This window comes from Heterodontus francisci, chromosome 35 (genome assembly GCF_036365525.1).
Source record: "Heterodontus francisci isolate sHetFra1 chromosome 35, sHetFra1.hap1, whole genome shotgun sequence".
NCBI classification, from domain to species: Eukaryota; Metazoa; Chordata; class Chondrichthyes; order Heterodontiformes; family Heterodontidae; genus Heterodontus; species Heterodontus francisci.
The window spans coordinates 48798500-48814371 of NC_090405.1; the positions used below are offsets into that span (position 1 = coordinate 48798500).

A 15872-nucleotide genomic window follows, 5' to 3' on the forward strand; every position below is an offset into this window, starting at 1 on the left:
CGCTCCAAGGAAAACAGACCCAGCCTATCCAATCTCTCTTTATAACTCAAGCCCTCCAAACCAGGCAACATCCTTGTGAATCTTTGCTGCACCCTCTCTAGCTTAATCACATCTTTCCTGTAGTGCGGCGACCAGAACTGCACACAGTACTCCAAATGCGGCCTAACCAACGTCATGTACAATTGTAACATGACGTCCCAAATCTTGTACTCAACGCCTCGGCCGATGAAGGCAAGCCTTGTAATTTCCTCCCACATATCGACAAACTCTTCTCCCATATATCTGTGTGGCATGAACTTTGGCTGGGCTGCAGTTCAACAATGTCAGCCCTCCTATATCCTCACTTGTGTCCCTCCTTCATCATGTTACGCCAGTAAGTAAAGTATTTGATTGTGTCAACATCCCAGCCAAGCCTCGGTACTGTTCTCGTTCAATGTGCAAGAGAGCTTTCCAGCACGGATCCATAGGTGGTGATTAGTAGTGGGGAACACTGACTAATTTTCCCTTTCATAGCATGATACATGAGGGCATTCGGCCAATCATGCCTGTGCTGGCTCTTTGAAAGAGCAATCCAATTTGTCCCACTCCCCTGCCTTGTGCCCTTAGCCCTGCAACATTTTCCCCTTCAAGTATTTATCCAATTCCCTTTTGAAAGTTGTTATTGAATTGCTTCCAACATCCTTTCAGGCACTGCATTCCAGATTTTCCTCACTTCACCTCTGGTTCTTTCGATCATGATCTTACATTTGTGTCACCCGGTTACTGATCTTTTGCCAGTGGAAACAGTTTCTCCTTACTTACTGGATCAAAACCATTTATGATTTTGAACACCTCTTTGAAATCTCCCTGTAAGGTCTACTCCAATAAGAACAATCCTAGCTTCCCTAGTCTTTCTAAGTTTCTCTGGCCTAATGGCAGTAAAGACCAATTTTATTGCCATGGCCCTCCCCCTCTGCCCTGCCTGAGATCAGCCAACTTAACAGACCACAGATCAAACCAACAAACCGGTTAATCTGTATGGTTCAGTGTCAACCCCATCTAGTGCTGGACATCTATGAGCTAGAGGTAAAAAATACATTACTCACCTTTCCGATGAGACTTTAAACTGAAGGTCCGTCTGCCCTCTTAGGTGGACGTAAACGATCCTATGGCACTATTTTAAAGATGACCAGGGGAGTTCCCCTTGGTGTCCTGACCAATATTTATCCCTCAACCAACATCAGTAAAATAAAAAATTATATGGTCTTTATCACTGTCTATGGAACCTTGCTTCATGCAAATTGGCTGCCCATTCCCTATCTTTTAAAAGGGACTACACTTCAAAAGTACTTCATTGGCTGTAAAGCGCTTTGGGATGTCCTGAAGTTGCAAAAGGTGCTGTATAAATGTTTTTGTATAAATGCTTCTGTCTTTTATGCAGTAGTAAGTGAACTGCTAGGCGCAGAGAGAAACTTAATGTATTATTCTTCCATTTTACATTTCAGATAAAGATTTATTTTCCATTTTAGTGCATCTTTCTCTCTTCACTTAACCAGCACACAATTTTCTTTCCTGCTGTCCTTTACCCAGACACTAGTCTTAGTTGACATTCTTTCACTTTTGGTGATAAGGCAGATAATTGGGGTTCATCAATGAAAAATGTACAAGCTTGTTGGGGTCAATGGGGCTTATGCGCTGTGCCTAAATACTCCTGGGTTAGATTTTTTTGCCCATTAATAGTTGAAATATAGCTCAATTTATATTTTTCTGACTTCAGCTTTTTGACTTTGGGGAAATCTGATGTGCTTCCTGCCTGCAGCTGAGATTAGGAACTCTGACATGGGTAGACTGCAGGCACAAACCTGCGTCCTACAGAATAACAAGTCACCATGAACCAAGGCTCTGTGCCATCAAATAGTAGGGGAGTCTGATTCAGTCCCAGTAAGTACAACCTCCTCTATGGTGCATTTTCTTTTATTGAGAAACCCAGGTGAAGGATCAAGACCCAACTGGAAGACACACTGATTTTAGGAATAGGAAGGAGGATGAAAAAAAAAGAGTTTCTTTGGAAATAATTCACAGCTTGGTAACAGCTGAGGATAATGAATTCTAAACGTTACGTGATCATTAAAGACCAACGGCACTGGTTTGTGGAAAATGGATGGAATCATGGAATATCATCCAAAAGCACTGGTTAAAAACCCTGGAATCCCAGATCCTGACTTATTCAGTCACTATAAAGCAGTGGCCCTGGTAATAATGATCCTAAGAACATTGCATTATGGTGGTTAGGATACAGGACCAACAACCCAGAGGTAGTGAGCTAAAATCCCACATGGCAAGTTCTGGCTGGCACTGAAAGAAAAGACCATGGAATGCTGCTGGATTGTTGTTCACACCCAACTGGTTCACAAATGTCTTTCAGGGAAGAAACCTAGCACTCCTATTCATTTTGGCCTACATATGATTCAAGCTCCATGCCTAATGGCTGACAATTCTCTAAAGTAGGCTATCGAGCCTCAATTGCAAAATCCACCATCATCTTCTCAAGGTTACTAGGGACGGGCAAATAATGTGCTTTGCCAGAGGCTCCCGCAGCCTAATAAAAAATACATTAAGATCAGTATGGTTCATCTACGTTTGGGGAATAATACACAAGGAGGCAATCAGCCTGAAGTTGCCTCTCAGCACATATTCAACACTTCACATTGATGCAGATGAAAATAAATAATTTTATTGTATCATCAGCGTATTTGAGCCACCGATATACTCCTAATAAATAAAATTAATTGATGCATTTGACAGGGGGCTGCTGTATCATCCTAAACAACCAGAACCAAATGGATGTTCTATATGCACACACGTTAGAAAGGTTCACATTAAAAAATCGTCAAAAAGTGATTACAATGAAGATCATATGTACAACAGGTACTATATACAATTTGTGCAAATCATATATATAACATTCTAGAACATAATGTCAGTTAATGAATTACAAGACTAGTTTTTAAATCAAATATTTTTTTGTGGCGTTGTGAGTATATTCCCCCCTTTTGTTTTATCCTCAGCAAATTGTCTCTTTGTTTAAAAAGAACTTTCGGGCATCATCCCACATCTCACGGGGGAACCTGTTGGAGAATTCAAGGTAGTCTTGAGCTCCAGGAACTCTCTCTGAAATGAGGACAACAATAAATTGTTAAATAGAAAGTTTATGGTGTTATTCAGGACAAGTGTACATAGAACAATTTTGTGATACTCACCCTTCTGTTGAGAAGATTTGTCAGACTGACTCAAACACTGTGCAAAATCCTAAGTAAAAAATAAAATGTGTATTTAGTCATTTTATCCATTTTGTGTTTTTACATGAATCTTTTACTGTTCAGTTTGATTGTCTACTTTTTCCCTCTGCCCATTCTTGCCACCCTTGGTTACAGGCTTCTTGTCATGAAGTGGTACACTATTTCAGATCAAAATGATACTACACAGTGTTACACATTCTTGAATAGTTTAGTGTAATGAGCACTTCTTCTAGATTATTGTGGTCAGAGAAATGCTACTTGCTGTTTTTGGTCAACACGTCACTGGGCAGTGTAACATGCTTTTCTAGATCAATATGTCACCATTCGGATGGAAGTGTTGCGAGAAGGGGAGTTGGTGTTGGGGGTGACTGAGGAGTGGACAAGGATATTGTAGGGTGTACAGTCCCTATGGATAGCTGAAAGAGGCGGGGAGGGGAAGACGGTGACATCATGCTGGAGGTGACGAAAATGGTAGAGGATGATTGTTGAATATGGAGGCTCATGGGGTGGGAGGGGAGGACAAGGTGTACCCTATCACGGGTTCTAGAAGCAAGGGGAAAGGGTGAGAGCAGAACTGCGGGAAATGGAGCGGACACAGTCAAGGGCTCTGTCAACCATGGTGGAGGGGAATCCTCAGTCGAGTCAAAAGGAAGACATATCAGAAGCATTGGTATGTAAAGGTAGCATTGTCAGAACAGATGTGATGGAGACTCGACACCATCCAGGACAAAGCAGCCTGCTTGATTGGCACCACATTCACAAACATTCACTCCCTCCACCACCGTCACACAGTAGCAGCAGTGTGTACCATCTACAAGATGCACTGCAGCAACTCACCAAGGCTCTTTAGTGTTAGGGTCTGAAGTTCTGTTAATGGATGATAAATACCCCGGTAGTTCAAGATAATAGGGTGAACAGGTGTTGCGTGGTAATTAGTTGATTGTATTCAAATATGTATATATAAAGAGCCAGCCAGCATTGGCTGTGGGTTGTTAGGAGCGGAGAAGTAAGTTCTGTGACAAGCAATAAACAGTCTCTACCTAAGCTTCTTGGTCTCAGTGTCTTCTTCACAATCAGGCTTGCAAGTTCTGTAACATTTAGACAGCACCTTCCAAACCTGCGACCTCTACCACCTAGAAGGACAAGGGCAGTGGATGCATGGGAACACCACCACCTGCAAGTTCCCCTTCAAGCCACACACCATCCTGACTTGGAACTATATCGCTGTTCCTTCACTGTCACTAGATCAAAATCCTGGAACTCCCTTCCTAACAGCACTGTGGGTGTACCTACCCCATGTGGACTGCAGCGGTTCAAGAAGGCGGCTCACCACCACCTTCTCAAGGGCAATAAATGCTGTCCTAGCCAGTGATGGCCATATTCCATCAACAAAAAAAAAAATGACAGAGAAACTGTGAGAATGGAATAGAATCCTTACAGGATGTAGGGTGGGAGGAAGTGTAGTCAAATTAGCAGTGAGTGTCAATGGGCTTATAGTGGAATTTATTTTGAGTTTTCTATCATCTGACTTGCCTAACTACAGTATTACAGATGTAAAAGTCAGAGACTTGAAGTCCAGTAACTGTGACTATGATCAAGGTATTAATCTATGATGATATCCGCCTGAGGTACAGGTGGAACTGCCCATCATCCGGCATTTATCATAATTTGGGAGTACAAAACATTTTAAATATCTGAACTAAGCTGAGAGGTACTAAATGCTCAAATCGAATACTTTTTTTAAAAAATGACAGTGCCCATTGTTTTGATCCTAACATTTAGCCTAACAATATTGTTCCCACAGGTACTTTTCAGGATGTGCATGTCTTGTTCTAGGATTTGTATGATTCTTGTCTGTACTAGTCCTGCAGCATTTTAGTATAGAATACTCAGAGTGGCAATGTTGCCGTGCAGTTAGCTATATTGACACTGACTTACATTGCTGGCGCCACATCCTTCTTAGCTCAAGCAAAGCCAAGTTCTCCACTTGCGCAGCTTTCATCAGCGTTCAAATTATAGGTTATATTTTAATGGTATCAAATAGTCAGGTGGACAGCTGTTTTTTCTATGCTCACATTAATGATACTCTATTAAAGTTCCCTTTGAGATAGTTGCAGTTTTACTGCAGCTGCTGAAAAGCCAGACTCCTTCCTCAAGGTATTCTCACACTGTTCGCCAAAGTTAGATATGGGCAGCCTCACAACCAACTTATGCCACACATTTTGCCTCAATACGAAGGAGCAGCATTAATGAAAAATGTGCAGTGTAAATAGACTGCAAAACCACATTTGTGCATCAGCAAAAGAACTGTAGACACAGACTGTCTGCAGCTTCATTATCCAAATTGTTGCTGATCCCAGCCTTGCGGGGAGTAGAGGGGAAGCTCACTGATCCATTCCTGAGTGGCATTTTAATACTGGCTCAAGATTAGAAATAGGAACGGCCCGAGAGAAGCCTCCCTCTCTACCCTTTGCTCAGGAATAATGCCAGCAGGACACAAACCCACTAAAAAGACAAAAAGGAGGGGAATGTTTCTTCTGTAATTTCTCTTTCCCACCTTTCCTTTTACCTCCTCCTTTCTCAGCGTCTAGGGCCCCAATATGCTCCTTTCAGGTGAAACAGCAAATTACTTGTACTTCTTTCAATTGCTTACCTTTATTTACTGCTCATGATTCGGTCTCCTCTACATTAGAGAGATCAAATGCAGATTGGGTGACCGCTTTACAGAACACCTCTGTTCAGTCTGCAAGCATGACCCTGAGCTTCCTGGAGTCATAGAGTTCTCTGCCCCATGCCCACTCTGACCTCTCTGTCCTCAGTCTCCTACACTGTTCCAATGAAGCTCAGTAAGCTCGAGGAACAGAATGCCATTTTTCGAAACTGCACTTTGCAGCCTTCTGGACTCAACATGGAGTTCAACAACTTCAGACAGTAATCTCTGCCCCTATTCTTGGTTGGCAGCTTTTGGCAATAATTCTGCTGCTGCTACCTATTGAGCCACAGCATATGCCAGTATTACACCCATCTTTTGTTTCTTTACTTGCCCCATTACCATCTTCTTTTGCGTTGAACCATCATCCTTTCTCATCTCTCCTGTCTTGCACCTTATGACACAATTTCCATTTTGTTCTTTTCCCCCCCTCCACCTTTCCCTGCTTCTTACTTGCTTAAAGCCTGTTACAGTCCTAACTTTTTTGATGAAATGTCATCAACCCGAAATGTTAACACTGTTTCTCTCTCCAAAGGTGCTGCTTGTCATGCTGAGTATTTCCAGCATTTTCTGTTTTGTTTCAAAATAAAGGGTTGTCTGTAATGACTGGCAGTTTAAAGGGTATGTGCCCCTCTTTCTGCAGGCCACCCATCTCACTCCCAAATCCTCACAGCCAAAGGCACCCCAGAACAACCTATGAACAAACTTAACCCCGCCTCTATTGAGCCCATTACTCTTTTAGGTACAAAGTACTGCACCAATCCAATGCTCGAGCCTGGTCACTCCCTCCTCCTGTGCAATCTAAGCTTCCTGACAGGGATAGACACTTATCCTAAGAACAAATAGCACTCTCTCGCCAAGTGTAAAGAGTCACACAGCTGTACAGCACCCTTGATTTACGTATCTGCAAATACTGTGAAGAATACAGAAAAACATAGCACATGAAAACTGGTGGATTACATTGCCTGTTTTGCATTTGTCACTTGTAATTTTAGTTTATCTGTGCTTCCTTTACAAGACATCATGGCCAACATGACTGGAACATGCAGGATATATTTTTTAAAACATTATTTTTGAACATGAAGCAAGCACTGGTTTGGGATGCAGGTTAAAACTTCTTTAACCCCAGCCTCCGAGGGTGGGGCAGGGAGGGGAAAGCCTATACCTACCGATAAATAATACAAATAAAAGAAAATGCCAATGAAATATATTTGAAGTGTAATCACTCTTTTAATATAGGAAACTCGGCAGTCAATTTGCACACAGCAAGGTCCCGCAGACAGCAATGTGATAATGACCAGATAATCCGTATTAGTGATAGCGATTGAGGGATAAATATTGGTCAGGATACTGCCCTGCCGTTCTTTAAAATAATGTCATGGTATCTTTTACATTCCACTGAGAGGGCAGGCAGGGCCTCGATTTAATGTCTCATGTGAAAGATGGCACTGCAGCACTCCTTTGATACTGCAATGGCTGTCAGCCTAAGTCACTGTGCTAAGTGACAGAACTACAGATATTAAAAGGCTCATTGGCAACCACCAGAAGAGTTTTTTTTTTCATGGGATCTGGGGGGCACTGGCAAGGCCCACCCATAATTGCCTTTGAGACAGTGGTAGAGATCCACCTTCATGAACCACTGCAGTCCACGTGGTGCAGGTAAATCCACAGTGCTGTTAGAAGGGAGTTCCAGGATTTTGACCCAGCGGCAGCGAAGGAACGATAAAAAATTTCCAAGTCAGGATGGTGTGTGATTTGGAGGGGAACTTGCGGGTGATGGTGTTCCCTTGTACCTGCTGTCTTTGCTCTTCTAGGTGGTAGAGCTTGTAGGTTTTCAAGGCACTGTGGAAGGAACCTTACTCAATTAGATTTTACAACTGGATTAGCTACTATGACAAAGTTATACAGTAACAGTCATAATTCACCAAACAGTATAGGAATTATTCTGAATGCCAATATTCTCCCCTCCTCCTCTGCTGGTGTGCAGCTCCACAAGTGTTGGTTACCTAAAGTATTTGCCAAAATGTCTATTATTCAAAAGGGAACCGAGACAAAGAGAGTTGGCAGGCTGTCTGGCATGGAGGGTGTGACAACTGAACTTATTCCTGTCCGCGCCCAAGGGTCACTGGGCAGTGATCAGGAATGGGAATCGTAAATAAGTTTTCGCTAAGTTTGAGGATGAGACCAACTGTGGCACCCCGGAAGGTACCCTGGGTGGAATCAGCTAACATCGCAACTACCCGCTCTTTACTATGAGAAATTTAACCTTCCTTTGGATGGCATGGAGCTGTGTGTGTGTGCAAGTGTGAGCAAGCATATGCAGATCTCTGCTTACCTGACTAGATGGTGATGTAGAGCAAACACTATAACTAGGCACTGTTGTATCATGCTGCTCTAAAGCAGCAACCAGTCACAAACCAGTACATAAAAGCAAAATACTGCAGATGCTGGAAATCTGGAATAAAAACAAGAAATGCTGGAAATACACAACCAGTCTGGCAGCATCTGTGGAGAGAGAAGCAGAGTTAACGTTTCAGGTCAGTGACCTTTCATCAGGTCACTGACCTGAAACGTTAAACTCTGTTTCTCTCTCCACAGATGTTGCCAGACCTGCTGAGTATTTCCAGCATTTCTTGTTTTTATTACAAACCAGTACATGTTTACCTGGATAAAGGTAGCCAGCAGGATACAGCTCATCTCTTGCTCTAAGATGACCTTGTTCTGTGGGTTGTTGTAACAAGCTGTGATTAGTGTTGGAAACAGCACTTTGATCAAGCGCTGATCACTGAAGTACTGAAAAGGCAGCTGGCAGAGCTTCTGAAGGACTGTGGGGTGACGTCCTGACTGGACCGTTACCTAAAAAACAAAGGCAACATTACGTTCATAGAGGCAAAAATCAGTAAAACAGTGTATTACATACAAATCTGCATTATGTTAAAAATCATGCATCTCTGCACTTCCTGTCTATGAAACCTTACTTCTTGTTATGTTTCTATTGCATTTTGTATCAATTTTCCTCATTATAAACTCCTATGTACGTATTTATAATGTAAACTTGTCACACTGTAATTGCACCCTCCCACCAGTGGTGTTGCTGTCGTGCCTCAGTTTTCCCTCTCCCAGCCCCTCATCCTGCACCACAGAGAAACTTTTATGGCCCAACCAACTCTACTTCTCAAATTGCCATCAGCCTTGCTTTTTGAAAATAAATATTAACATGAGATCAAAGTTTTATAGAAAAATAAGGACATAATGCATGACTTTAAAATAGGGATTTAATTATGTCTGCAGGCCCCTGGTCTAATTATCCCCTGCTACACCTCACCTGAAGACTATATTTTGTCTTCACTGCCTGCGTGGACCACAAAGGATTAATTAGTGAGTAAAAAGGAAGCAAATGCAAACAGAGTAAAAACAAAAAATGATGAAAGCGCACTTTAGGTTGGCTTGTGCCTGAAGGAGAAAGGAGGTTAGTATTTCAGGTGGGATCTTTCATCAAAAGCTGTCATTCGCTTTCAAACGCAGTTTGACCACCTGTATATTTCCAACAGCTTCTATTTTTAGATCAGATTTCCAGTTTTCCTTTTTACCTCCAGATTAATTCATGGGCTGTATGACACCATCCCATGCTTTAGTGTGTGCTGGTGTAGTGTGTAAACCTTTCAAACTTTGCATTACAAGGCAAGACCAACAGAAAATGGCATAAAACAGATTAGCTAAGCACACAACCACAAGTAGGTGTGCAGTCATCTCATACTGTTTAGCACTGTGTCAAAGACAACTGAAATGGGATACGAGACAACACAGATGTCAGAATAGGGGAGAAGTGGTTACTTCTAAGTGACTGCTTCAATCTAGGAAGGTCAGAGGTCATGCATGACATGGCAGAGGAAACAGCTCTGGAATGTCCCATTCTGCATTACAATAACCCTTAAGGAGCCCCGGGCTACGACTGTATTTCTAGTGATAGCTCCACTAGTGTTGCAAATCAGGAACCACCAAGTTTCTTGCTCTACCCACATTAAGTTAGTTATCATCAGGTAGAATTGGCCTCAGTACTTCTGGGTGAGTTGGGGTGTGGAAAATCAGTCAGGGTTTCTAATCTGGATTGTTATCCAAAAGACGTGCTGATATGCGCCCCTGTGGGGATGGTCAGGTGAGAACAAATTGAACTCAGCTGTGATGCTCCCCATGGTCAAATATCAGAAGGGTACATATATCCCTAATTCCCTTGAGAAGACAGTGGTGAGCTGCCTTCTTGAATAGAATTGAGTGTCTTGCTAGACTATTTCAGACGAAAGCCAAGAGTCAACTACATTGCTGTGGGTCTGGAGTCACACGTAGGCCAGACTGAACAGATTTACGTCCCTAAAGGACATTAGTAAATCAGATGGGTTTTCACAACAATCCGGTAGTTTCGTGGTCACCATTACTGAGACTAGCTTTTTATCCCAGATTTATTTAATTGAGTGAATTTAAACTCCCAACTGCCGAGGGATCTGAACTCCTGTCTCTGAATTACCAGTCCAGTAACATCACCACTAAGCTGAATTAATGGTTGTTAGCTCCTGTTAAGTCAATTCAAGTACTCTTGAAGTTTAGTCACTGATGTAATGAAGGAAATGCGGCAGCCAATTTGCTCATGGTAAGATCCCACAAACAGCAATGTGATAATCAGTTTTTAAAAAAAATGATGTTGGTTGAAGGATAAATATTAATGTTGAAATTACATACTGTCAACGTCTTTGCAATTTTTGTCCTCGAGACAACGACCTGTGCTACACTGGAGTAGCTCTCCAGTGCCTTGCCCAAATTGCCAGCCTAGTCCATCAGGCCAGGAGTTTTCTGCCTCTGTGCTCGCAGGGGACTGGATAGCGGTGAGGAATAGGAACCGTGGCTGATTTTCCCCATTCTTTGCCCACCAATCATGGTGAGTTGACCATTGACCTGGCTGAGAAGCAGCTAACTCCACTCAGACTGGGAATCAAACCTTGCTCAGTACCTGGGCTCAACACCACAGTAAAGCACTAAACTGGAACATTTCAAACCCGACCGTCAACTGACTGCAGAGCGTGGTTATGTGGCCCAGTTAAATTCCTCCAACTGAGAAAAAATTGGAACAAAATGTTGATAGTTTACAAATAAAATATATAAGGAATATTGCAAAGAGACTATTTGCATTAGCAATTCATTACAGACTCCTGATAAGTAAACATATAGAGAGGAAAAAAAGTATTCACTTAAGATGAACAGACTATTAGAATTCTCCAGTGCCCCCTTCCTCTAACCTTTTAGCAGCCAAGTTGACTGAACCTAACGATGCATGAATAAACTTGGTCTCCAAAGGCAGAGGTACACAATTAATCCCCACAACCCCATCCCATCCCCTCTCCTTCCCTCAGAATACAGCAACAATTTGCTGCATGAGAAATGCAAAGATAGCCATTCCTTGAATCTATGACTTGTAGAGATTTTATAACAGCATATGTTAAAAAGCAAGCAGCCAGGAAAAGCGGGTGGGGGGGGGGGGGGGGGGGAAGGGAAAGGAGGCTTGAAGACACTTCAAAAAAAAATTCCAGTGATGTCGCCATTCGTTTTCTTATCACTGCTCTCATCAGCTTAGCCGAGTCCAAGAGTAAGACTGTTTAGACTAATGGGACTTGTCATAAAGCAGGCCAAGTTTACAGAGAGACTTGCGCACATTAAGAAATGAAGCAATACCACTAATGGAACCTTGCTGTGCCCACATCCTGTTAGCTCCACAAAACCTTTTCAATCAAGTCATTAAATTTAACTAACTGATATTAAAATCAAATCACTCCCAGGTTAGCTTGATTACCAATGAACAATAAGGAAACATAAATTCGCTCAGAACCGTCTTTCTTCAGCCTGGGAGGTAGGCTGGGGTAGGCCTTGAGGAGCTGTAAAACTGCAGCTTAGGACTGTAAATTGTGGATTGGCAAAACACAAACTTTCCAGGCGCAAGCACTCACATCAACTAGCACCCAAATTAAAGCCAGAGGTGCTGGATAAAACAGAGGAGCCTGCGACAACATAAATTTCAGGGCTTTACAAGATTTCTTTCAAAGGGTTTTTAACAGCTCCTGCAGATATACGGCCCCACTGATGATGTACTTGAGTTGTAAGAATGCGAGTAAACAAATCCAAGTTTTAGGCATGAGGGCGAGAGACCTGCTGCCAAGGGCTGTAATATATTGCGAGCAGCAATACGTAATACACAATTTAATACTGCACACTGGGTGAGACATTGAGGACCAAGCAGTGATTTACTCAGAGATCAGAGGGAACAAAACCACATACACTGGAAATCTGAAGTAAGTACAGAAAATAACAAGGGAAAAATTGAAAAAACAAACAGGCAGGCTCACTGCTCCTAATTGTTATCCAGTGATTCCCTTTGGAAAATAAAGATATGTGGAAACTGGGTGGGAGCAGGGTCAGCTTCTTAGCTGGGATGCCCTTCATGTGCAAAGAGCCTACCAACATTCATGGTCACATCTCATACAAGAAGAATTAGGCAAGGTCCCTGGACTCTAGCGCCTGTGATATCAGCATGTGTCAGCTATCTTCAAATTTGCAGGGAAAAATTACCCACAGAAAATGATGGAAATATGCAGGGCAGTCAGCATTGGATACAGAAAGAAAAGTAAACATTTCAGAGGGATCCTTCATTAGAACTGGTTGAAAGGACCTACCTGAAACACGAGCCAGGTTTATTAATCTTTTAGATATGCAATAAGATACTATGTATTTCCATCTTGCTCTCCTCTGGAATTAAAAGATCTCATGGCACTATTTTTAAGAAGAGCAGAGGAGTCTACCCCCGGGGTCCTGGCCAATATTTATCCCTCAACCACCATTACTAAAGCAGAATGCCTGGTCACTGTCACATTGCTGTTTGTGGGAGCTTGCTGTGTACAAATTGGCGGCCATATTTTCTACATTACAACAGTGAGTACACTTCAAAAGTACTTCATTGATGATAAAGTGCATTGCCATGTCCGGAGGTAGTGAAAAGTGCTATAGAAATGCAAGTCTTTCCTTTTTAATCAATGTTCAGTGTTTTATTTGATCTTTTATCGAATATATAGAAAGGGAGACAAAAAATTGAAAAAGTTCCAAGTGCATAACGGCAGTCCATTAAATGCAAAGTGTTGCACTGCAACCGATAAAATACGGCACTTTTCCACCAAACTATGAAACAGAAGTGCCTTTTCAATACTGGATTTCAGAATGTGCCAGAAAGTAATGATAAATGGAATACGACATGACTTCAGTGTTGAGCAAATACTATGCAGTTATTGAAAACTGGCAGCTTTTCTTTGTATAACCGTATTTCCATCTGCAAGGATATTTATTGCTTTTCTGAAACAAATGATATAAATCCATATTCAGTTTGTCACATGAAGCTAGGTCATCGTTATCAAGTGTCAGCCGTTGCTTAGTCTGTAGGAACCTCGGCAAAGCTTTAGAATTGCCTCCCTAATGCCCTCTGCCCCTCTCTTCTCATTTAAAATTCTCCTTAAAGCCTACTTCTTTGACCAAGCTTTTGATCACCTTTTCTAATGCCTTGTGGCACGGTGTGAACTTCAGTTTGATAATGCATGTGTCTCGCACCTTGGGATGTTTTCTTAGGTTAAAGATGCTATATAAATGCAAGTCATTAATGGTTAAAGCCTCATTCCAGAGATTTGAGCACGTACTCTGGGCCAATGCTCCTAACGCTGTACTGCACAGGGTGCAGTCTTTTCATTTCAGACTTTAAACCAAGGCCTCCTCATGCGGCTGTTTACAACCGCATGGCACTATTTTGCAGAATAACTGAGTTCTCCCAATGTCCCAGCCAATATTTATCCATCAACCAATATTTCTAAAACAGATTGTCCGGTCATTTATTTCATTGCTGTTTGTGGGAATTTGCTGTGTACTTTTTATATTTCCAAAATATACTTTATTCATAAAAATCTGTAAAAAAAGACATGACAAAACAGTTCTAAACAGCACCAAGTCAAAAATTACAAACAGTGCAAAGGAGGTCAGTTTCCTTCAATGCAGGATGAGTTGTCTCACAACGCTTCCATTTCATTTTTCATGCCATATACATTTTACAGCAAACAAAAATTTTCCAGATACAGTTCAAGGGGTTTTCCATGGAACCAGCCCCTCAGTTCAGCTTGGTGGGGGGACCTTACACAGTGGTCTTTCCCCATTGAGCCTTTGATGCGGCTGCCCCAAGCTTTAGTGCGTCCCTCAGCACGTAGTCCTGGACCTTGGAATGTGCCAGTCTGCAACATTCGGTCAACTCTCTGCGCTGGAAGACCAGCAAGTTTCGGGCAGACCGAAGGGCGAATTTGCTGTGCACAAATTGGCTGCTGTGTTTCCTACATTACAACAGTGACTGGAGCCCTTGGAGTGGGCTTTCAGCTACCCCTTCAAGAACATCCTGATGCAGGTTCACACGGCCTGCATCCGGGCTCGCCAGCTGGTAATGCTGGCCATGTGTATGTATTAGTCCCAGACCATGTAGCACAGCCTAGTCTCCAATCGGCTTGGCCATCCCTGACATTGGACAAAAACCTTGCTTTGCTCGGAACTTAGTCGGTGTGCAATGGCCACCCCACATTAAAAGAACCCATGCTCATGCATCTTCCACCCACTCAAAATGAACTTTGGGACCTGGAATATCAAGACTCTCATGGACAACCCCAGCAGCGACAGACCTGAACATCGCACCACTCCAGAATTGGACTGTTCAGTCACCTAAGGACCCACAATCCTGGAGTGAAAGAAAGCCATCCTCGTTCCTGAGGGACTGCCTAAGAGATACTTCAAAAGTATTTAATTGGTTGGAAAGTGCTTTGGGATGTCCTGAGGTTGTGAAAAGCGCTGTACAAGTACAATTCTTTCTTTTCTTTGTATGTAACAGGAAGCAGTGCACACTGAAAACACTGTACAGAGAGCCAAAATAGACCCCTCCAATCCAAGAAATATTGAATTTAAAAAAATACAACAAAACTCAATTTGTTGGGGGATTTAGTTGGTACATGTACTAACTCGTGTGATATTAAGCTGCACAAATCACAAAGTTCCCAGTTTCAAACCAAGACGTGTACAAAGTTAACTGGTTTCAAGCAACAATTTGCCTCGTCCTAGAGATGAGTAAAAACTGCCAAGGGATCTTGCCTCCTCACTTTTTCCCCCAAAAATAGACTATATTCATAAAATTTGTAAAAATATATTACATAATTCAAATTTGACATTACGTAAAGTGCAATACAGTACATGAGGTGCCTCACTATACCTGCCATTTCATGTTATATTTACAATATACATTTACATTACATGTCAAACATTCTTTGGTGCATACAGCCAGAGGGGCTTTACACTGTTTCTAGCCTCTTGGTATACTATGGCAGGAGGGCCTTACACAATGGCCTTTCCCCATTGAGCCTTTGCAGCGGCTGCCCCAAGCTTTAGTGTATCTGTCAGCACGTAGTCCTGGACCGTGGAATGTGCCAGTCTGCAACACTTGGTCACGGACAACTCTTTGCACCGGAAGACCAGCAAGTTTCAGGCAGACCAAAGTGAGTCTTTCACCAAGTTGATGGTCTCCAGCAGCAGCTGATGTTTATTTCAGTGTGCGCTGGGAACAGCTTGTATGGCACTGAGTTGTGCGTTATGGAGTTGCTCGGGATGAACCTTGACAAAGACCACAGCATCTCTTTCCAGACCTGCTTTGCAAAGGCACATTCCAGAGGGAGGTGGACGACAGTCTTTTTCCCACTGCAGCCGCCTAGAGGACAGCATGCGGAGGCGGTGAAACATGGGGCGTGCAGGAAGGATTTGATGGGGAGGGCCCTTCT

At 42.6% G+C, this 15872-nt stretch overlaps 1 protein-coding gene across 3 annotated transcripts in view; it reads right to left on the reverse strand.

Moving 5' to 3' along the window:
- Window positions 1-2723: 2723 nt before the first annotated feature.
- The window catches only part of scaper (S-phase cyclin A-associated protein in the ER), a 384847-nt gene continuing 371698 nt past the window's right edge, over window positions 2724-15872 (reverse strand). For 2 of the 3 annotated variants that reach the window (XM_068015512.1, XM_068015509.1), the window contains 3 exons: window positions 8653-8844; window positions 3240-3288; window positions 2724-3150 (listed from right to left, as the gene is read on the reverse strand). In XM_068015512.1, the coding sequence (XP_067871613.1) occupies window positions 3044-3150; window positions 3240-3288; window positions 8653-8844 (348 nt within the window). In that variant the 3' untranslated portion in view covers window positions 2724-3043. Of the gene's footprint in view, window positions 3151-3239; window positions 3289-7781; window positions 7831-8652; window positions 8845-15872 lie in introns of all 3 variants that reach the window. The other variant, XM_068015510.1, reaches the window with a different exon arrangement.